This window comes from Astyanax mexicanus, chromosome 17, assembly GCF_023375975.1.
Source record: "Astyanax mexicanus isolate ESR-SI-001 chromosome 17, AstMex3_surface, whole genome shotgun sequence".
NCBI lineage: Eukaryota > Metazoa > Chordata > Actinopteri > Characiformes > Acestrorhamphidae > Astyanax > Astyanax mexicanus.
In genome coordinates this window covers 23,599,276-23,622,974 of record NC_064424.1, presented here as the reverse complement: position 1 = coordinate 23,622,974, position 23,699 = coordinate 23,599,276, and the positions used below count along the sequence as shown (strand labels likewise).

Sequence of the window (23,699 nt, the reverse complement as noted above, 5' to 3'; positions counted from 1 at the left end):
TCTGATATTGTTATTATTATTATTATTATTATTATTAGTAGTAGTAGTAGTAGTAGTCGTTGTAAATGTACTATAGTATATACAGGGGTGGACAATGAAACTGAAACACCTGGTTTTAGACCACAATACCGTGGCTCTTGATGCATCACAAAGACTTGCTGTGTTGGTCACAGACAGCAAGACGTGCACCAACAAATTGTACATATTTAAAAATATTAGTGTTTTACAATTTATATTATTATTGTTATCTCTATTATAATAAGTAGTAGTTGTAGTAATAGTCATGGTAGTAGTAGTAATAGTAGTGTCAGTAGTTGTAGTAGTAGTAGTAGAAGTTGTTGTTGCAATAGTAGTTTTAGTAGTAGTAGTAGTAGTTGTAGTAGTAGCAGCAGTAGTATCAATAGTTGTAGTAGTAATAGTAGTAGAAGAAGCAGTTGTAGTACTAGTAACAGACGTAGTAGTAGTAGTAGTAGTTGTAGTAAAAGTACTTTTATTAGCAGTAGTAGAAATAATAGTAGTTGTAGTAGAAGTATTTGTAGAAGTAGTTTTAATAGTTGTAAAAGTAGTAGTATTAGTTGTTGTAGTAGTAGATGTAGTAGTAGTAGTTGTAGTAATAGTAGTAGTTGTTGTAGTAGTAGTTGTTGTGGAAGTAGCATTTGTAGTAATAGTAGTACTTGTTTGTTGTTGTAGTAGTTGTTGTTGTAATAGAAGTAATAGTAGTAGTTTTCATCTTTGTTTGTTATTTAGTAGTAGTAGTTGTAGTTGTAGTAGTAATAGTAGTGGATAATGGTAGTGGTAGTAGTAGTGGTTGTAGCAGAATTATTAGTTGTAGTAATTGTAGCAAAAGTAGTAATAGTCATAGCAGTAGTTGTAGTAGAATAAGTTGTAGCAGTAGTAATAGCAATAGTAGTAGTAGAAGTTCCTAAGTGAAATACACTGAACTTTATGGATGCATCACAGAACAGTGAGGGAAAGTGTGTTCATTCATCTGACTTTATTGATGGAGCATAGGTACGCTGGGTAAGTGCTTTAGGTAAAATATATATAAATATGTATAAAACACCTAATTTTAAAAGTGTATTTTTGGCTTCTACAGATCTGTTCTAACCATTTTTTTTTAACATTATTACTAATGCTATAATATTGGTATTGTTAAATGTTGTGTTAAATGGAATAAATACACAAAAATGCTAAATGTAATTTATTTTAAATATTATTTTTATAGGTCTTTCATTCATTCTCATCTTCTTGTCATCAATGAATTCGAAACTGTGATCTGATTGGTTGTGCCTCCTTAAACCACGCCCTCACCACCGACGCTATACCGATTGATCTTTCCTGACAGTTTTATTTTATTTCACTTTATATATTTATTTATTTCCCTCCTCCTCTTCCTCCTCTTCCTCTTCCTCCTCCTCCTCCTCCTCCCCCGCTCTCCGGTGGGTGAGGGTGGGAGAGGGTGGGCTATAAAGGGCGCGCGGGAGGCACGGCTCGCTTATTTCTCTCTGAAGTAAATCAGGACCTGCGCAGACGGAGATGACGGGCAGCTCGCGCGCGCACTTGTGCTTTCTGCTGCTGAGCGTGACGGCGCTGCTCGGGCGCGGCCGCTACATAGACATGCAGGTGAGGAGGGCGGGGGTCCCGCAGGACGGGGTGTGTGTGTGTGGTGGGGGGAGTGTAGTTTATATTAAACACCTACATTCCTGTACATCTGCCATCTGCTGCGGTTTTTATTGAAGAGTTAAATCAGAGCAAAAAAAAAAAAAAAAAAAAAAAATTCACCACTTCAGATAACTTTTGGTAAATATGTTCTATAGTTTTGCACAAACAAATACAAAGACATTCAAATGTAAAATGTAAAAAAATATATAAATCTAATAAAATATCTAATGTACTTTAGATTTAACCTGTCATAATAATTAAGAATGCATTAGAAAATACTAATACGCTTGAATAATGCATTATTATGTTTTGCAATATTATATCAATCCATAAAAAATCACTGTAGACTGTTTTTTTAAACAGTCAGGTCCCAAAGATCTAACTGCATAAAAGTAATCTATGCATTACATACTATACATTTTTTTCAACATATTGAATCCTAAGCCTTGTGTCATGATGCCTATTTAATATAAAATTCTTGCCAATACAAAGCCCTAATAATTATGTTATAATCCACTCTTCTGACATTCTGCCTACACTGTTAAAATGGCAAGATCTTAGAGAATTTTAAAGGGATTGGGAATGTTGGAGGAATCCCTTAAGGTGTTTTAAGCAGCCTTAGAAAAAGAAAATTAAATAAAATAAACTACATACTGTATTTTTACAATGCACAGACACTGCATTTTGTTACATTTTTAAAGGTTTGTTTGTAGTTCTCATTCTACTGTGTTTAATATTCTGTACCTTTGGCTGCTGCAGTACTGTATGTGAATTTCCCTCTGGGATTAATAGAGTGTGGGGTCAAATATTTGGCACCCAACATTATTTGGTCAAAAGGCAAAAACAAACAAACAAACAAACAAAAAAAGCACTTTCAATATTTGTACAGCTGAATAAATGAAAAAACAGCAACAATTTTACAGAGCAATGATTATTTTATTATTTTATCACAATGAGCTGGGAGCTTTGTAAAATGTACTGTGTTTGAATAAATATTAATTATTAATTATTAGTTTTTAATTGTATATTCATCTTTGAGAAGCAAGACAATAAAACATTTAATGTTTAAAAAAATGCTGCTAAAAAAACTACAATCTAAGCTAAAAATGTGCTGTTGTATATTTAGTTTCAGTCTCAGACAGAAATTTCCATTTTGATGCATCCCTAAAAAATAGAACTATAAACAGCTAAAATAAGAGAACTCTGCTTTAATTATACCTAAATTTAAGTGTAAATTAAAACAACTAATCTCTTCTTATTTTGCAGGAAAATGAAATCAGTGCAGAAGGACTATTTTCTCTCCTTAACTCGGAACTAAAGCGCGAGTTGCCAGACGAGTACATTTACCGAAGACCCTTAAGTAAGTGGAATGATGGGAAAATGAGTTCATATGTGTGGGGTTTAACTGAATGTTTAGCCTATTATTTGTACTTTTAAATACATTTTTATAGTTTAAATACAGTTAGTTAAAGTGAATGTGAAGAGGGGCAGGTTTAATGCTCTTTCTCTTTTTTTCTCTCCCCCTCTCATTCCTTCCGAACCAGGATGTCTGGATATGGTGGCTGTGGAGGGTCAGTTCACGTTTACGGCAGACCGGCCACAGTTGAACTGTGCAGCTTTTTTCATTGGCGAGCCCACAGACCTCATCAGCATCGAGTACGACTCTGTCGACATCGACTGCAGAGGAGGAGATTTTATAAAGGTACTCACTGTGTAAGATATACCAGAATGATCAGTACACTGTTAAATACCGTCATTACCTTTACCTCAAAGATCAGCTCTAGTTTGGTATGCTCCCACCAGGCCAAAAATACTGTATGTGATGTTCTTAGAGCTGTTTTATTTGGTTTTGTCTCCTTCACAACTCTTAGGAAGGTCAGAGTGTTGTCCTTTTATACTTGGTGTGTTATCTAGATCAGTGGCTGCAAGCCACATTTCCTTGAACATTGTAGTGATCATTCTGCTCCCAGCACACAATCCAGATATAATCAGCTCATTTACAAGCCCTTCCTGAGGTAGTAGAGGCAAAGGTAAGAACTAAAGTGTGCAGAACAGTGAGTTTTCTTATGAATAGGATTAGAAACCAGAGATCTGGAGAAAAAACCTGGAGAAAACTGGACCTAATGCCAGTAATCTGCCAGTTTACAGTAATCTTTAGAAGCATTTCTGCCCTTATTTTTAAGCCTAGACTGAACATTTTTCAGATTTAAATACGCACAGTTTTAAACAAACCAGAATTTGCACATCTTGGTTGGATTTTCTCAGTCAGCTTTATGAAGTAGAGTCACCTGGAATGATCAGTCAAGAGTTAATTACTTGAATTTCATGTCCTCTTAAAGTGTTTAAGAGCATCAGTTGTAAAGTTGTGAAGAGGTAGAGTTACAGGTATACAGTGAATAGCCCTATTTAAGTAATGTTCTAAACCATATTATGTCAAGAACTAATCGACTAAGTAAAGAAAAAACACTTTAGGAAATGAAGGTCAGTCAATCTAAAAAAAATATTTGAAATAACTTTAAAATTATCCTTAAGCGCAGTCACAAAGACAGTCAATAACATTACGATGAAACGCTCTCATCAGGAAAGTTTCAGAAAAAAAAGCAAGAGTTAGCGCTGTTGAACAGAATATGTTCATCAGAGTTACCAGCCCCAGAAAGTTAACATCACCCAGAAAAAAAAAGCTACTTAAATGTTTCACTTTTAAGTTTAATATAGGATTCCTTATGTGTATCTTTATAGTCTTGAAGGCTTCACAAAGCGCTTTACAAAGAGAGGACTGATATTTACAATATACAAAATCACAATACAATAAAAGATCATTAAATTGCCCATTTCATACAATGAAATCTAAATAACTATTCAAAGTCCTTTATTCTTTTATCCAATTTCCAAAAAATAATGTTCAAATGAAGTAAATCTTTTCCCACTTTCTTTTAAAAAATGACAAATTAAAGTAGAATAAGTTAAATAACCTGATGATATTTTTTTACAACAGCTCACATTGAGAAATATTACGGTACATATTTGGACCAAACAAGTAATATAATACTAGTATATATATATATATATATATATATATATATATATATATATATATATATATATATATATATATATATATAATATTACTTACACCGTTGTTATGAATATTTTAAGGTTATTTAAATTATTTGTGGACAGCATTTTTTTTTATTGTTTTTTATATATTGTTTAATGAAATGTCAAAACGTAAAAAAGAAATTAGCAATAATATTTGCCACTGGAATCCGCCTCATTAAATACCTAAAAAAAAAAATTAATTCAATAACATTAACAAGCTAACCTGCCTGTAGTGTACCTCTAGCATTGTTAGTGCTTAGTTTATGTAGTTCCTGTTTTTGTTCCTTCACAAGTGAGTGTAATATCTTCTGTTCTTTATTTTCTTATTTTTAAACATTGCCTATTTTAAGACACACTTGAGTATGTACACTTCTGCTATTTTTAACAGATAATTGGGTTTATTTTAAATAAAACAAGCAAACTCATTTGTATAAGACAATTACTCAACTCTTAATTCAATATATATTTTAGCAAGTAAATTAAAAAGCTTTAGATATGGCAGTGATTACAATAAATATAAATGTGTAAATATAAAATAAATACAAATATAAAACAATAAATACAAATATGAAAAATGCGCTTATCTATCTGTAAGATCTAAAGTTGTCTTAAAAAAAGTTTACAAAAGCTTATAATAATCTCATAATAAGAAATACTATATATAGAGCAGATTTAGACCCCTCCCATGATCATTTTTTCACAGTTTAAACAAACTGCTGAGATAAGCCTGAGATCCTCCACCTTCATCCCAAACCAGTAATAATCCTGAAATCCCCCATTGCACCTGTTTCACCTCAGAATCTCTTTCCTGCTGTGTCCTCAAAGGATCAGCAGCTTTCTGAACCTCGGTGTGTTTGTGTGGGTGTTTGAGTAAAGATTATGCCAGGTTAAGACGTAAGCTGAGGTCTGAGGGGGTCACAGAGTGATGCAGACTTTAAGCCTCATCGTAAACATCTCAACAAACAACACAAACACAACACCGGCAGTAGTAAACTCCATAAAACTCCATAAACACATATAAAAGCATTGCGTTTTATTAGATTTCTGTTTTAACTTTACTGATCTAGTTCTGAAGATCCAGTTCACTGCACAATATATGTATTTATTCAAATTACCATCTAGTCAGCTCATTATTATTAAGTCTGGGTGAACGAAGAATACCTGTCTCAAACAACACTGTGGTTTTATCAAGCGCCAACATTAGAAAGAAGTTGAATTTTTGTTGATAATCAGAGTTAATTATCTGTTAAAAACCAACACTGTGGTAAAATAAATAACAGGGTTCCCCTGGGTTATTAAGGTCTTAAATTGTCTTAAGTTTACTGTAAATTTAAGTACTGTATGTACTACATTTTCAGACTATTTGTTTAATGCTGGTGGGAAAGCATATAGTAACATTAGTGGCAAGTTAGCTAACGTTACCAGCGAGAGAACTAAGGTTGGTGGAGCCGTAGCTAACATTAGTGGCGGGCTGGAGAGAGAACTAATGTTAGCAGAGAGCTAGCTAATATTAGCGGTGAGCTAGCTAATATTAGCGGTGAGCTAGCTAACATTACCGGAGAGAGAACTAATGTTAACGGAGAGCTAGCTAACATTAGCAGCAAGTTAGCTAACATTACTGTGGAGAGGACTAAGGTTATTGGAGAGCTAGCTAACATTCCTGGAGAGCTAGCTAATATTAGCGGTGAGCTAGCTAACGTTACGCGAGAGAAAACTAATGTTAGTGGAGAGCTAGATAATATTAGCAGCAAGTAAGGTAACATTACTGTGGAGAGAACTAAGGTTAGTAGAGAGCTAGCTAACGTTACCGGAGAGAGAACTAATGTTAGTGGAGAGCTAGAAAATATTAGCAGCAAGTAAGCTAACTTTACTGTGGAGAGAACTAAAGTTAGTGGAGAGATAGCTAACGTTACCTGAGAGCTAGCTACTATTAGAGGTGAGCTAGATAACGTTACTGGAGAGAGAACTAATGTTAGTGGAGAGCTAGCTAACATTAGCAGCAAGTTAACTAACGTTACGGGGGGGGAGAACTAAGGTTAGTGGAGAGCTAGCTAACGTTACCAGAAAGCTAGCTAATATTAGCTGTGAGCTAGCTAACATTACCGGAGAGAGAACTAACAATAGCGGCAAGCTAGCTAAAACTAGTGGGGAAAGAACTAAGGTTAGCAAAGAAATTATGACTACATTTTTGGATCTTGAATGATATTTATTGAGGTCTTAAAAAGGTCTTGAAAAGCATTAAATTTTACTTTTAAAATGGTGCAAGAACCCTGAATTAGATGTTATTTCTAGAAGGAATTAAAGCTGACATTCAAACACTGGACAGATGTTAAATATTTGTGGAAAAAGTTAATTATCTGTTGAAAACCAACACTATGGTAATAATAATTAGATATGTGTTATTTCTAGAGGGAATTAAAGGCCAAATTCAAACTTTGGACAGATGTTAAATTTTTGTTGAAAATCAAAGTAAGTTATCTGTTAAAAACAACACTATGGTAACATCAGTTAGATAAATGTCATTTAGCGAAGGAAGCAAATTCCAACATTGAATAGATGATATAGATTAAAGTCAGATATCATAAGTTACAATATTGGACAAATTGGTTACATTTTATTGTAAATAAATAACAAATACCTCAAACACCAACACAATTTTGGAATAATATTCATAAATTTTGGTTAATACCTGTCATGAATATTATCTTGAAAATGAGCTTTAATGTTAAATAGAATTAGCATTTTGGATGTAATACCTCATGATTAAATGTCAATATTTAACATGAATTTGAAATTCATGAAATTCATTGAAATTGAGAGTATTAAAAGATGTTGGAGGTTGATTATTTAGCACAATTAATTAATATCAACAAAAGATCAGCCTAAGTTGTGATTCCTATTTTATTTAAAAACTGTTTTTTTTTTTTTTTTATAAAATCGTGGCATGTTCTCCTCCACCAGTCTTACACACTGCTTTTGGATAACTTTATGCCACTCCTGGTGCAAAAATTCAAGCAGTTCAGTTTGGTTTGATGGCTTGTGATCATTCATCTTTCTTTTGTTTATATTCCATATGTTTTCAATTTGGTAAAATCAAGGAAAAACATCATTAAGTGAGCTGTATATATATGTACTGTGGCCTTTATATACAATGATAAACACATGGCATATAATATATTGGCCTTATAAAGGACAACACATACATCAGTGTGACGTAACTAAATGTAAATACACTTACAGCCCCTACAGAAACATAATTATATATTTATCCTCCATGAAATCGACCACAGCTGCCACAATGCATCAGGTTAAATCCGATCAAACCAGGTTAATTAAATCAAACTAATTCAATTAACCAACTTTATTTCAGCAGCAGAGCTGGCTGCTCAGGTCTTCTACTGGGGTTTCCAGACTGTGATGCATTTGGAGCCTTTTGAATTGAGTTAAACAAACCAATTTTCAGGGAATTGAACCAGTCTACATTTGATTTAATATATCTAACTGAACGTATTTCTTAAACTCAGAGGTTTTTGTTTTTAGGAAAGGTAGAAATGGACCAACTCAACTACACAGACCACATAGTTCTGATATTTGTAAAAAGGATGACATTTTCATCACTATGTAGAACCGTTGTTCTGGGACCATCTATAGAAGAGCTTAAACCAATTCAAAGAACCAGTTTTAGTGCATCTGCCTTGACCATAGTGTTCTTTTAAGAGGCGTTTACATCAGCAGAGTGCTTTAAAATGGAAACAGGGCATCCTTTATAACTCTTCTCTGCCATCAATGTCTGTGGACAACCGTTGTTGTTTGTAATTTTTGCATATTTGCTTGTTTTGTCCCTCATTTCCATCACTGTGACCAAAATGGATCCCTATAGACATTTTAGTGCATTATTGAATTTACTGTAGAATATTTTGCAAAATGAAATTTGAGGGTGAGTCTCGTTACTACACAACAGACAATATAACAAACTGGAGCCAACGACTTCTTCTCAAATTGGTCAAAAATTATACAATAAGCAGTTAAAGCTGGGCAATATATCAATATTCTATCGTATCAGCCGTGCTTAAAGAATACTGACCCAACATTGTACATTGACGAACTGACCCACCGTTCATTGTATAGAGTGTACAAAATCTAAAAAAGATTTAATTGGATGAGGTGCAGTAATTTTTAAAATAAGAATCAATGTACTGTACATTAAAGATTATTTAAAATGGAAAAGAGAAGAATCTGCAATAATGCATTTTGTCGTATTTTGTTGTGTCATAATACAATAAATACTGTGTATCATAAAAAAACATCTTTAAATATTGTGTCAACAAAAATATTGTAACATGTCACCCAGTTCTATCAGCTTTTCATATTAATATATGAATTATATCCTATCGTCCAGCCCTATGAACAGTACAGTGCTTTCCTTAACTTTTGTTGTAAAATTAAGAACGTTAAAAGTGGTTCAGCCACGGTTCTGTCATGTGACCAGTGCTGATCCAGGTTAATAATGAAAAACTGCCAATCCAATACACTGGTAAATCTAAATAGTTATTTCATATATAGCACAATTCTAATTGTGAGATAGCATAGATTCATTTCGGTCACAGCCAAAGTTCTAATCTGCAAGCTGGTTAGCTATTCATTTTTAATTATTTTTTTTAACAACTGTCGTAAACTGTTATGATGCAGACCAATAAGAATTTAACACTTACAGAGATTTTTTTAGAGTGCCATTACCTGTTGTTACTGGCACTTCTCATGCAGAAATGCTTCTCAGCCAATCACACATGTGAGGTCAAAACTGAAAATTAAACACTGGTTTGATCATCAATTAACTACAGTAAATAGTTGGAGTGGAAAGTAACCTGAGTGATCGTTCCTCTGCACAGGTATTTGATGGCTGGGTGATGAAGGGCGAGAAGTTTCCCAGCTCACAGGATCATCCTCTTCCTCTTTTCGAGCGCTACTCAGACTACTGTGTCAGTGGTGAGGCTCAGCCAATCATTCGCTCCTCTCAAAACGTCGCCATGGTGTTCTTCAGACTCCACCAAGCAGGAAGCAGCTTCACCATCACGTTCCGGAAAATCCTCAACCCCTTCCGTGAGTAGAGCTTGTCATAATTGCTACATATCAGTGAGAAATCATGGTCCATATTCGTCGCTGTCCTATGAAAAACACTTATCAACATTTTTGGCGATTTTGACGAAACTGTCCTTTACACTGTGCTAAAATATCTTGATGAACGGACCAATAGAAACTCTCCAAAATGACCTGAAATAAACTCTTTTTACCTTGACTTCCATTGAACGGTTACAAGGTTTTTTCTCTCTCCTGTAAAGTTGCTGTATTGGAGATGGGGTTGGAGTGTTTTTTATTGGACTGTGATGTTTTGATCTAAAAGAAGATTAAAATCTTCCATTTTCAAACATAATGGTCATGATGTTTGTCCTAGGTGCTTCTTGACACTTCAGGACTGAATTTAAAGGATCCTATCCTAATGCATATGTATGTTGTGGTATGTAATATAAAAAAAAAAGTTCCTTAAATCTGATCTTGGAACTCTATGATTCGGCACAGTTTGGTGGTTTTCCTCATGAAAACTGGTACAATAAAGATGGTTGAAAACAGGAAATTAACTAATATGTGAGTTCATGTTCCTACAACCAAAAGCAGAGCTGGAAAAGAGGCCAATTTCAAACCCCCTAAACTGATACATAACAAAACCTGAATTCTTATGTTTACACCACCAATTTTTACACTTACTTTTTACCATGCTCTTGTCCTCATCCAAGATGTTACCATACGTTTGGGTACCTTCCCAATGTTACAATGGAAAAGACAAAGCACACAAAAAGCTAAAAGCTAGCAGCATAACAGATTTATTGTTCACCAGAACGTATCATAAAATCATAAAAGGTTCTTAGCACTAAGATTAATCTTGAATGGTTGAGTGATCCTCACACTAAGCTCTCTCTCTCTCTCTCTCTCTCTCTCTTTCTCTCTATTTTAAGATATTCTTAATGTTAAGATGCTTTTAGGAAACTGGACCCTGTTCAGTAACATGTTCAGAAAATAATTACAATGTTCTTGTTCAAATCAAAATGTTATCAATATAACATAGTTGCTAAAAAACTTAAAACCACAGTTCCTTTCACAAACAAAAGGTTATGCTTTACAAAAGACAGAAGTGGAGGAAATTAGACAAAAACCTCCCCCTCGCCAATAAAGAAACCCTAAGAGACAGTAGAAGGACGCAAGTATTGTTCAAAATGGAAGGTCTTCTTCTTTGTGCAATTTAAAGAAAGAGACAGTATAGTTCCATTATGAAGGATGGGACTGAAGGAGCCACCACTCACAGTGAAGACTGGAGTGTACTTTTATTATAGAGTTTTATAGAGTTATAGAGTAAAACTGGCACATACAATTATCTCTGGCCAGAAGAGAACCATTTATTATACTCAATAAATACATTCTATGGCACTTTTAAAGTCCTCCAAATCATGATAACGCCACCCTTCAGTTGTCCCAAATAGGATAACTTTATCCTAAAGTTTGAGAAGTTTTAATATTGGTCTACTTCTCCAACACAATCTCTTTATCTACCCGTCTTTTTTCTCCTCTTTCTCTCTCCAGCATGTAATGTAATCTCTCAGACTCCAGAGGGCAGGTTCAGTATGGTTATTCCACAGCAGCACAGAAACTGCAGTTACTCCATCATTTACCCTGTGGAGATTCAGATCGGAGAGCTCAGCCTCGGACACCACAATGACCTGAAGGTGAGATCTGCAGACTTCTGGACAACAAAGTTAAACTGCTGGCTTTAGCTTTAGATTTGGTTTGGAAAACATTGTTCTTGTAACAGTATTTTCCAGTTCTGGTCCTGGAGGTCCCATGCACATTTTTAAAAATATTTTCTACTTTAATCTCATCATATCTACAACACAATAAGCTTGTTTAATTAGGAAATTATTTAAATCAGTTGCGTTAGATTTGGATAGAGAAATGGAGTTGGTAGCTCGGCTTAAAAGTAAACTTCTACCACAATCAATCTATTTTGGAAATTACAACAAAAATAAAAAAAAATGTCAAAAACTGAAAATGAAGCATTTGAGTCATCTGAAGGCCAAATGCAAAATACGAAACATCTTATATAACTTAAGAAAACGTTGTTTTTACCACTGGATACATGTTATATTGTAAATATACTTTGTCTTGCTTTGCAAAAAAAACAAAATTGCAAAAAATCTTTATTAAACTCTTACTATATTTTGATATCCCAGCAGACAAACCAAAATCCCAATTTCACATTTACCACAGCATTGCATTTGCAGCATTTTGGTCATAAATATACATCAGCAGTGCTAGTCTAATCATTAATTTACCATTTACCTGAGCACTGCAATTTTAGTCATGATGTACATCAGTAGTGCTACTTAAGACATGCTACTTAACTATTTTAGTAAACAAACAAATGCTAAGATCCAAGTCTAAGGTAGCTCAGCTACCAATACTATGCTAGCCCTGTACAGCTAATACTTTCAGCCCTTAAAATGCCAGTTTTTGAAGAGGTAGACAATAGCCCCGAATATGCGGACGGGATTGGTTTCTCAGGGGGATGCCTGTGAAAAATATTGTGTGTATAGTGATATAAATATAATGATAAAACTCTTGCATCCGGACTGTAATTGAAAAAAAAAAAAAACAGGAGGACCAGTGTTTTTTTTTTTTTTTTTTGCTTTCTCGATCACATGACATTATGTTCAGTAGCTCCTCCATTTCCACTCGCTGTTGTTTTTACATGGATCTCCGTGTAAACGAGAGCTTAAGTGTAATCACAAAAAGGACAAATAGCTATTTTATTAAAAGGAGAACCACAGAGTTCAGCGAAAAGAGTAGGTACTTTAGCCTGTAATTTTCTCTGAGGACGTCTGAAAAAAACACATACATGGCCGTTCTGGACAGGAATAAAATCACAGAGGACCCCCTATAAAAAAGAAAATCACCCCAGGATCCCCTGAAAAACTAATTCCGTCTGGATAAGGTTAATGGAAACAAAAAAGTAACTTCAAATAATTGGTATAAATTATTCTTTTCACTTTTTTTACATTTTGGATGACTATTTTCAGTTGCCAAATATTCTATGTATTCCTAGTCTAGTTCTGTGGTTCTCTATCCTTGTCTTTTAGTATCTCTGCACTTTTTTGCACTTCTGGACAAGAACTGGCACTCACTGTTTGCGTGTGGTTGATTCCATAATGGAATCTCGTGGAGCTTTTCCCTGTTTCAAAGCTTTTCAAAGCTCTGCAGAAGCTGAAGCTAAACAAGAACAGAACTGAAAGCTGGAAACTGGAAAGAGAAAGCTTCTACACACATAATAATACACACATAGACTAAACAAAGATAAATGATCCCTTAGTAAATAATCACAGCAGATGCACGGCATTAAATCAGTTGTGCAATTCCACAGTCCAGGGGTTGCCAACCACGTTCCTGGAGTTCCTGTGTCCTGCAGAATTACATTCCAACTTTAATCCCTCTTTCCTGGCTCAGATATTCAGATGTTCCGGACAACTCTAACAAGCTGGGTCAGGTGTAATAGATTAGGGGTTGAGCTGAACTCTGCAGGACAGTCAATGTACTAAAGCACGCTTGCGTAAGATCTGGTCCTGGAGGACTGAAGGTCGACACCGTTTGTTGATATGCTGTCAGAGTTAATCTCTGCAAAGTGTTCAGAAATTACACAACTGTTTTTTATTAGTTTTAACCAGACATAATTTATATATATACTCATATAGAGAGTATATAGTCCTGGACTATGCAGCATTTTGAATTTAGTCCAGGACTACAACTTGGCTTAACCCATTTCTGGAAAACCAACCTATAATAGATGCATCTCTGCAGGAGAAAGGTTTGAGATAAATCATAGGGCTGCAAAAATATGATGTTGCGATATATGTAGAAAAAAGAAACATGGGTTACAGGGTTTTAATATATTGTGATACTATATATTGCAATACTATAAACAAGACAATAAATAGCATTTTTATATACATAGATAAAAAAAACAAATACAGTACTGTGCAAATGTTTTAGGCCCCAAAGCAAATTACACTAATGTAACAAGGAATTTTCATTTTTAACTAAGTATATTATATCCTGTGAGCCAAGCTGAAGAACAAAGTGTGGAGATTCCAGATTTCTCCTGGATGCTCCTCAGCCAGCATGTGTATATTATGTTCAGTTCCATCAGCAGCTCACCTGATTTACCACATTGACCAATTTACCGAACCAGGTGTTGACATGATAATAAGAACTAGAAATAAATCTATTAAACTCAGATGAGGAGATGATTTAAGGAAATCAGGGCTGTAAAAGCACTTTTTTTTTGTAAAAATGCTGTTTGTATTTACTGTAATGTCAGTGTGCTAATAAACACTGAGCTTACTTCACGGATAAGAAGCTTTTTCTTTACTGAAATTCCTACATGTGCCTAAAACATTTGCACAAATAATGTACATCTTACAAAAACATTAAAATATATTAAAAAAACATCATTATATGCATAAATTAATAGAAAATGTGATCTAAAAGCTAAAAATCTAGTGGTTGGAGTTTGACACAAAACTGACACCAATCTTTTTCTATAAATTGTTCATTAAAAAACAAAAATGTGTTTTAGGTGCGCAAAGCATGAACAAATTATTTTGTTGCAGTGTTTTTCAATGTGCACTAATCCTGTTTTCATCAATAAATCCAAAGATTGACGTAAAACACAATAATTATGAATCCTAAATTAGATTTTTTCCCCCAAGCTAAGCAGTAGTTTGGTGTAAGCATTCACTGTGGAGCTCTACCTCACTTTGCTTCACTCTGCCTCCAGCCTAGCCTTCATGATCATAGTCTGAGGTGTAAAGAGCACCCTCTGTTGCTGCAGCGGGTATTACAATTTGAGTTTGCTGTTATGTAAGGCATTATCTCACTTAATTTTTTATTATTATGTCTTACAACGTGTTTATCATGCAAATTCATGCATCTTGATAAAAATACAATAATATTGGTTAAAAAAAAGATTAATCTTGCAACCCTACCGTGTTTAAGAGAATTGATACAGAACTGCAAAGCAGATTATTACTATTCTACATATTCAACCAATATTTCCCTACATCCCTACACTGAAAAAAAAAAACTTTAAAAAAGTACAAAAAAAAGTACAAACACATGTATGTAAAAAAAGTACAAACACAGTGTAATATGTGTTTTAACTAAAAATATAAAAAATTCAGGATTTATAATATAGTATGAATTATACATTATTTGAGTAATATTGTATAAATTAAGCAACTGTAATTAGGTAATATTGTATGCAGAAATTAAATAAAGGTCTTTAAGTCTTGAAACCGAGTTGAAGTTACTTAAATTTATCTGAAATTAAATTTACTTAAAAAAACCAAATGCAGAAAGTTGCTAAATTTTTTTAAAGTAAATTTTACGCATCATTTGTTGTGTTGGAGCAGATACTTCAGGCCCAGAACTGGATCCTAATGTCTTAAAAAAACTGATAATTCCATAATATCCTGGCTTTTCATGCCTGGATGCTAAAAGCTAAGCTTATTTCTTCGTTTTTGCACTTTCTTGTCTAGCGTTCTGCTCCAGGCTGTGTGGGAGCGGGGGATTTCGTGGAACTGTTGGGAGGAAAAGGGGTCGACACCTCCAAAATGTACCCAATGGCAGACCTCTGTTACTCCTTCAACGGACCAGGTAATCTTCATTTTTTAAAACTTTTTTCCTATGAAAAGAATACAATGAGCCAATGAAGTCAGATTGAGAAGATCTATTCCCTTCTATTTCTCAGTGTTGCTGACTTTGAAGGTGTGTTTATGTGTGTGTGTGTTCGTCCTGCAGCTCAGCTGAAAGTGGGCTGTGATAACACGGTGGTCCGGATGGTGTCCAGCGGGAAGTTTGTGAATCGGGTCAGTTTCCAGTACCGGTTATTGGACAACCAGGAGCTGCAGAAGCTGAAGGGGAACAGTGTGGAGGACATGTGTTTAAGTGGATAATGGACAGAACATTTCCTACTCTTTTTTTTTTCTCTCTCTCTCTCTCTCTCTCTCTCTCTCTCTCTCTCTATCTCTCATTTTCTTTCTCTTTCTTTCTTTTTCTCTCTCATTTAGTGTCCTTGCATTGTTCACTGGGTTCCAGGCTAACCGGAGGCTGATGTTTCAGAACCTCTTGGGTCGTTATTGTACATTATAATTATTATTATTTTTTTTTTCCATAAGAGATTATTTATTTTGTACCTCATCATTATTTGTTTACTCATTTGTTTCCTTTTTGAAATATCATGAACTTGTAACAATCCAGTCTGTGGCTGAAGTGAACTAAAGAAATAAAGAAGCATCTTGTGTTTTGTGCTCACTGCTAATGATCTGACCAGTATTTTGTTCGTTCTATTGTTTGTTTGTTTGTTTGTTTGCGGACAAACAAAAAAAAGAAACTGCAGACAGTCGATCACTGCTCCAGACGTGCTGCTCTAAAACTCTCTGAAACAGATATATGTATGAAGAGAACGGATGATATAAGCTGCCAGTATACGCTCACAGTCACACTCGAGTTACGTTATGTAACGTTATGTAAGGGCGGGGAGATACATAAACACAACTAAGAAATGTTACTGTCTGTATTTATTTGTATTAAACACTTTTTTGTAATAAAATCAGTCTGCATGAGCAAAGCAAACTTGACTTTCCAATCTTATTTTATTGCATTTCGACTGAATGAACACAAGAAATGTCCTGCACTCCTCACGTGCCATTAAAATATACACAAGTTAGTTAGTTCAGTTCTTGTTTATAGGTTATAGAAGTCTTAATAGTCCAATAGTTACATTGGAACATTCTCAAAAATGTGGACATTTGAACTTAACTTGAACAATATTAAGAGATGATGCTTATTTAACTAAACAAATGAAACTTTTTCAAAGTTTTCAACATATGTTTTATATGTAATTACGATTTAAAATGTCCAAACTCCAAATAATTATGTTCAGCACCTTCAGCACATGCAGATGATTAGACCATCCATGGCCAGACCCAAAGAGTTCTGTTCTCTGAGGTCTTCAGAAATAAGGTTGCAGATGCAGATGAGACTGGAAAGAGATTTTGAGATCCCAAACCTGTAATAAGTCAGTAAGTCAACTGCTCTGTAAATCATTTACAAGTGGAGAAGATTTAAAACAACTGCCAGCACGACCAGGTCAGGACATATTTTATTCATTTAAGTTTAACTCAAAAAAGCACACTGCTAACTGCACAAAGAAATCTCCAACAATCTTTAAATTTCATTACAGGACCTACAGGTAGCTTGTGGCATAGTTGGTGTCAAGGTGCAGCACCTAACAGATGAAGACAGAAGATCCTGTAAAATCACTAAAGTGAAGTCAGGCAATGACTTCAGACACTCAATGAGAAAAAGGCTGAAAAATGCTACAATGCAAGCACACCAATTAATTGCCTAGGGCCCTGAGCTGGCCTGTGGCCCCCAGACCAAGACTGGTTATGAATTAAATGCAACGACAAACTGTGTGAGCGGCCCTTTAAATTCTGTGATGGTCAATGCAGGAAAGCACAACATCACTGTTATCAGAATCCCCCTCAAGGGAGCTCCTCCCACTAGCTGCTGACAGCAGCCAAACTTCATCAGAAAGCCAGAAAAGAAGGAGAGAAAGGAAGAGGAAGAAAATAATAAAAAACAAGATAGCACTAAGCGATTATTTATTGGATACATTAGGCCTACGTGTCTTGTACAAATGCTGTAATTTAACAGCATTTACCCACAAATGGTGAAAACATAGAACAGTGGTGAACCTTCCCAGGAGTGGCTGGCCGACCAAAATTACTCCAGAAGCTCAGCGACAACTCATCCAAGAGGTCACAAAAGACGCCACAACAACATCCAAAGAACTGCAGGCCTCACCTGCAACAGTTAAGGTCAGCAATCATCTCACTCATGAGCTAAAAGAACATTAAGGCTCATCTCAATTTTGCCAGAAAACTTCTTGATGATCCTCAAGATCTTCAGAAAGTACTTTGTGGACTGACGAGACAAAAGTTTAACTTTTTGAAAGTTGTATGTCTCATTACATCTGGCATAAAAGCAACACCGCATTTCAGAACAGAGCATTATACCTACAGTAAAACGTGGTGGTGGTAGTGTGATGATCTGGGGCTGTTTTGCCGCTGCAAGACTTGCTACAAGTAATGGAACAAAATGTAAGATGAGAGTTACATGTCTTTCCTGTTCAGGTGAGCTGAGGAGTCTCTCTGATACAGTGAGAGATTAAAGGAGGTTGAGTAACATCTGCGTCTCTCTTTTACAGCTAGGAAGCGCAGTGTCACATGTGACTTTGTAGATTTTCAAAGTCTCAGAATAAATGCTACGCATATCATTAACATACACTGCCTCACCACTCCGGAGGCATAAAATAAACCAATATAAACAAGTACAGAAATAAAACATGATAAAAAGTGAAAACATTGTAAAAACATTAAATAGTAATAATATGGTAAATTTTTTTAAAATTTTAAACATTCAAAACATGGCAAAATTGTAATAGCATAGTAAAATGGAAAAACATGGTAAAATAGTCAAAAAAGTAAAAATATGGTAAAATGGTAAAAACATAATAAAATGGCGAGATAGTAATAACATTATTTAAAAACCTGGTAAAAATATGGTGAAAACCTGGTAAAAACGTAATAAAATGGTTAAAACACGTAAATATGTTTAATAATAACACTATTAAACGGTAAAATAGTAAAACATGGTAAAAACAGTGTAAAATAGTAAAACATGGTAAAAACAGGGTAAAATAGTAAAACAGTGTAAAATAGTAGAAACAGGGTAAAATAGTAAAACATGGTAAAAACAAGGTAAAATAGTAAAAACATGGTAAAAACAAGGTAAAATAGTGAAAACATGGTAAAATAGTAAAACATGGTAAAAACAAGGTAAAATAGTAAAAACATGGTAAAATAGTAAAACATGGTAAAAACAAGGTAAAATAGTAAAAACATGGTAAAATAGTAAAAACATGGTAAAAACAAGGTAAAATAGTAAAAACATGGTAAAATAGTAAAACATGGTAAAAACAAGGTAAAATAGTAAAAACATGGTAAAATAGTAAAAACATGGTAAAAACAGGGTAAAATAGTAAAAACATGGTAAAATAGTAAAACATGGTAAAAACAAGGCAAAATAGTAAAACATGGTAAAAACATGGTAAAATAGTAAAACATGGTAAAATAGTAAAACATGGTAAAAACAAGGTAAAATAGTAAAAACATGGTAAAATAGTAAAACATGGTAAAAACAAGGTAAAATAGTAAAAACATGGTAAAATAGTAAAAACATGGTAAAAACAAGGTAAAATAGTAAAAACATGGTAAAATAGTAAAACATGGTAAAAACAAGGTAAAATAGTAAAAACATGGTAAAATAGTAAAACATGGTAAAAACAAGGTAAAATAGTAAAACATGGTAAAAACATGGTAAAATAGTAAAACATGGTAAAAACAAGGTAAAATAGTAAAAACATGGTAAAAACAAGGTAAAATAGTAAAAAAATGGTAAAAACAGGGTAAAATAGTAAAACATGGTAAAAACAGGGTAAAATAGTAAAAACAGGGTAAAAACATGGTAAAATAGTAAAACATGGTAAAAACAAGGTAAAATAGTAAAAACATGGTAAAATAGTAAAACATGGTAAAAACAAGGTAAAATAGTAAAAAATGGTAAAAACATGGTAAAATAGTAGAACATGGTAAAAACAAGGTAAAATAGTAAAAACAGGGTAAAAACATGGTAAAATAGTAAAACATGGTAAAAACAAGGTAAAATAGTAAAAACATGGTAAAATAGTAAAACATGGTAAAAACAAGGTAAAATAGTAAAAAATGGTAAAAACAAGGTAAAATAGTAAAAACATGGTAAAATAGTAGAACATGGTAAAAACAAGGTAAAATAGTAAAAACATGGTAAAATAGTAGAACATGGTAAAAACAAGGTAAAATAGTAAAAACATGGTAAAAACAAGGTAAAATAGTAAAAAAATGGTAAAAACAGGGTAAAATAGTAAAACATGGTAAAAACAGGGTAAAATAGTAGAAACAGGGTAAAAACAGGGTAAAATTGTAGAAATAGGGTAAAAACAGTGTAAAATAGTAAAACATGGTAAAAACAGGGTAAAATAGTAAAACATGGTAAAAACAGTGTAAAATAGTAGAAATAGGGTAAAAACAGTGTAAAATAGTAAAACATGGTAAAAACAGTGTAAAATAGTAAAACATGGTAAAATAGTAGAAACAGGGTAAAAACAGTTTTTAAATTGTAAAACATGGTAAAAACATGGTAAAATAGTAAAAACATGGTAAAATATTAAAACATGGTAAAAACAAGGTAAAATAGTAAAAAATGGTAAAAACAGGGTAAAATAGTAAAACATGGTAAAAACATGGTAAAATAGTAAAACATGGTAAAAACAGGGTAAAATAGTAGAAATAGGGTAAAAACAGTGTAAAATAGTAAAACATGGTAAAATAGTAAAACATGGTAAAAACAAGGTAAAATAGTAAAACATGGTAAAATAGTAAAACATGGTAAAAACAAGGTAAAATAGTAAAAAATGGTAAAAACAGTGTAAAATAGTAAAACATGGTAAAAACAGTGTAAAATAGTAAAACATGGTAAAAACATGGTAAAATAGTAGAAATAGGGTAAAAACAGTGTAAAATAGTAAAACATGGTAAAATAGTAAAAACATGGTAAAATAGTGAAAAAAAGGTAAAAACAGGGTTAAATAGTAAAACATGGTAAAAACAGGGTAAAACAGTAAAAACAGGGTAAAATACAAAAAAATGGTAAAAAAAAAACAGGGTAAAATAGTAAGAAAAAAATAGTAAAAAACAGGGTAAAACAATAAAAACATGGTAAAAACAGGGTAAAATAGTAAAACATGCTAGAAACAAGGTAAATTAGTAAAAACAGGGTGAAAAGAAAATGGTTAAAACATGGAAAAATATTTTAAAATATAAAACCCTGGTAAAACTGTAAAAAAAAAAAAAAAAAACAAGGTAAAATGTTGGTAAACTATATACAAAAAATTAAAAAGGTAAAAACATGGTATAAGGTTTAACATTTATCATGTTATCATTATTTTACATGTTTTGATTGATAGTTTGGGTATTGATGTTCAAAAAGACCACATTTTTCATGTGGTGCTCTAATTTTTCAATTTCCTTTACATACCTGTGAAATATTAAACCTGCTCTAGTATATGAATTATTTATAATAACCATACAGTCATAACCACTCTTACTGATCAAAATTATTTTGCATATTTGTCATAACCTACTTGTTTTTCGATTTTTATTTAAAACAGGAGTAAACAACACACACACACACACACACACACACTGCATAGATGTCTGGAAAGAGCTACAAAGCCATTGTTAAAAGGACTGCAATGTTTGCTTGTCTAATTGCTTTAAATAAGGTCAGCTTTTATGATCCGACCATTAGAAAACCATTAGACTGGATCTAACTGGTATTAATGGGGAAGCTGGAAGGTGAAAATCACTGCTAACAAAGAGGAACATATGGGCTCATCTGCAAAACACCTCAGTGACCTCTAAGCCTTTTGGAATGATGTTCTTTAAATTAGGTAAACAGTTAAACCTGTTAAATGTGATGTAAAGCTACAAATTTAGTATATTATTGCTCTTTATTAGACTTACTGCACACTTAATAAAAGCACACAGTGAATAAAGACAACTACAATATAAAAAAAAACATGGCTACCAATCCAACTCATGTTAGGCTAAACACTACCTGAACCTGCCCTATTGAGGCACTGAGCAAAACAACACACACCAAAACACTCTTAATGATATATGAAGTATATTTAAGATTATAATTCACGCTTTAACTAGAAGTGAGGGTTCAGCAGTGCACGCTGGGATAGCAGGACAATGTGTCCTGCTGCCCCTTTTTCCTGCAGTCTCCACACAGACACACAGACTGAAACTAGTTCCTCACAGTCCCTATAGCAACAGACGTCACAATATCATAACAACTATCAAACATGGTGGTGGTAGTGTGGTGGTTTAGTGGTTCTTTATGTTTACATAATATTGTTCCGACGGTAAGTAGCTGCTCCCTGTCCATTTTGCATTGCATTGTGGGATAATCGTGTCCGTGGTAACAACACTCACAAAACAGGCAGTTCAGAGTCATGATCTGGCCATTAGAAAGACATTAGACTGGATCTAACGAGTATTAATAGCAGAGCTGTAAGGTGAAAACCACTGCTAACCAAATAGGAACATAAGCTATCACAGCATTTTGAGATCAGTATATCATACCAACTGTGAAACATGGTGGTGGTAGTGTGATTAATGTTCCTAGAGCCTACTAGAGTAGTTAAACAAGATGTGTTTCATTCTTAATAAATTTATATATTACTCACATTTAGCCAGTTTTTTGTTCCACCTTAAAACGTGGTGGCATATAGCTACATTCAGATAAAAAAAAAATCAATCCAAACATTGTTTAATAATGAATTTAAAGCCTTTTTACAGTTTCTTCTGACTGTTTAAAAATCATATCAACATTAGAAACACTGTTGTTGTGTTATTAAATAGTGATAGTAATACAATTAATGTTGGGTTTATTCTTCATGCAAACACTAATAATTTGAATAATGGTAAGCTGTGTAAGTGTGTTCCTAATACAATTACAATATCAGTACAAACACAGTTTAAATCAAATGCTAAAAATCTAATTATAATTTTTTTCCCCTTTTGTCCAATTAATAATCAATGAATTGATAAATAATTGAAAATAATTGACAGATTATTAGATTCTCAAAATATTTGATCATTGCAGCCCTTCCTTCTTACTCAAAAACTAATAATAGTAAAAAGTAAAATCACAGTAAAACATGGTTAAAAACATGGTAAAATAAGGTAAAATGGCAAGATAGTAATAACATGGTAAAATGTTATAAACCTGGCAAAAAAATCATGTAACATAATAGTAACAGAGTAAAACAGCAAAAAGGTGGTCAAATATTAATAGCATGGTAACATAATAAAACACAATACACTTTTACTAATATGGTAAAAGGTAAAAAATATTGTTTTAATTTTACAAAATATAGTAAAACATGGTAAAATGTAAAAAAAACATGGTAAAATGTGGTAAAATGGTTAAAACATGCTAAAATAAGATGTAAAATAAAAATAACACTATAAAATAGTAAAATAGTGGTAAAATATTAATATCATGATCAATAAAATGCTGGAAATCAAATTAGATTTTTTTTTTCCATTTTGTCCAATTAATAATCAATTAATTCATAATAATTATTAAAAATAATTAACAGATTATTAGATTCTCAAAATAATCGATAGTTGCAGTCCTTACTTCTTACTCAAAAATAATAGTAATAATAATAGTACAACAGTAAAATCACAGTAAAACATGGTTAAAAACATGGTGAAATATGATAAAATGGTTTAAACATGGTAAAAAAAACATGTAAAATAATAGTAACTGTGTAAAACAGTCAAAAAGGTAAAACGTAAAAATAAAATGGTAAAATTTTACAAAATATGGTAAAACATGGTAAAATGGCAAGATAGAAATAACATGGTTAAATGTGGTAAAATGGTTAAAACATGCTAAAATAAATGTAAAATAAAAATAACACTATAAATGGTAAAATAGTGGTTAAATATTAATAGCATGGTAAATAAAATGCTGGAAATCAAATTAATTTTTTTTCCCTTTTTGTCCAATTAATAATCGATTAACCTATAATTAATTGAAAATAATTGACAGATTATTAGACTTAGAAAATAATTGATAGTTGCAGTCCTTAC

The 23,699-nt window shown here is 33.0% G+C and overlaps 1 protein-coding gene across 1 annotated transcript; it reads left to right on the top strand.

Moving 5' to 3' along the window:
- The first annotated feature begins 1,487 nt into the window (after nucleotides 1-1,487).
- On the top strand, nucleotides 1,488-16,234 carry LOC103033396 (corticotropin releasing hormone binding protein). The gene is made up of 7 exons (XM_007246988.4): nucleotides 1,488-1,623; nucleotides 2,929-3,022; nucleotides 3,207-3,364; nucleotides 9,651-9,861; nucleotides 11,395-11,537; nucleotides 15,402-15,519; nucleotides 15,664-16,234. The coding sequence occupies exons 1-7, from the start codon at nucleotides 1,537-1,539 to the stop codon at nucleotides 15,816-15,818; spliced, it is 966 nt and encodes a 321-aa protein (XP_007247050.1). The 5' UTR covers nucleotides 1,488-1,536; the 3' UTR covers nucleotides 15,819-16,234.
- The last annotated feature ends 7,465 nt before the right edge of the window (nucleotides 16,235-23,699 follow it).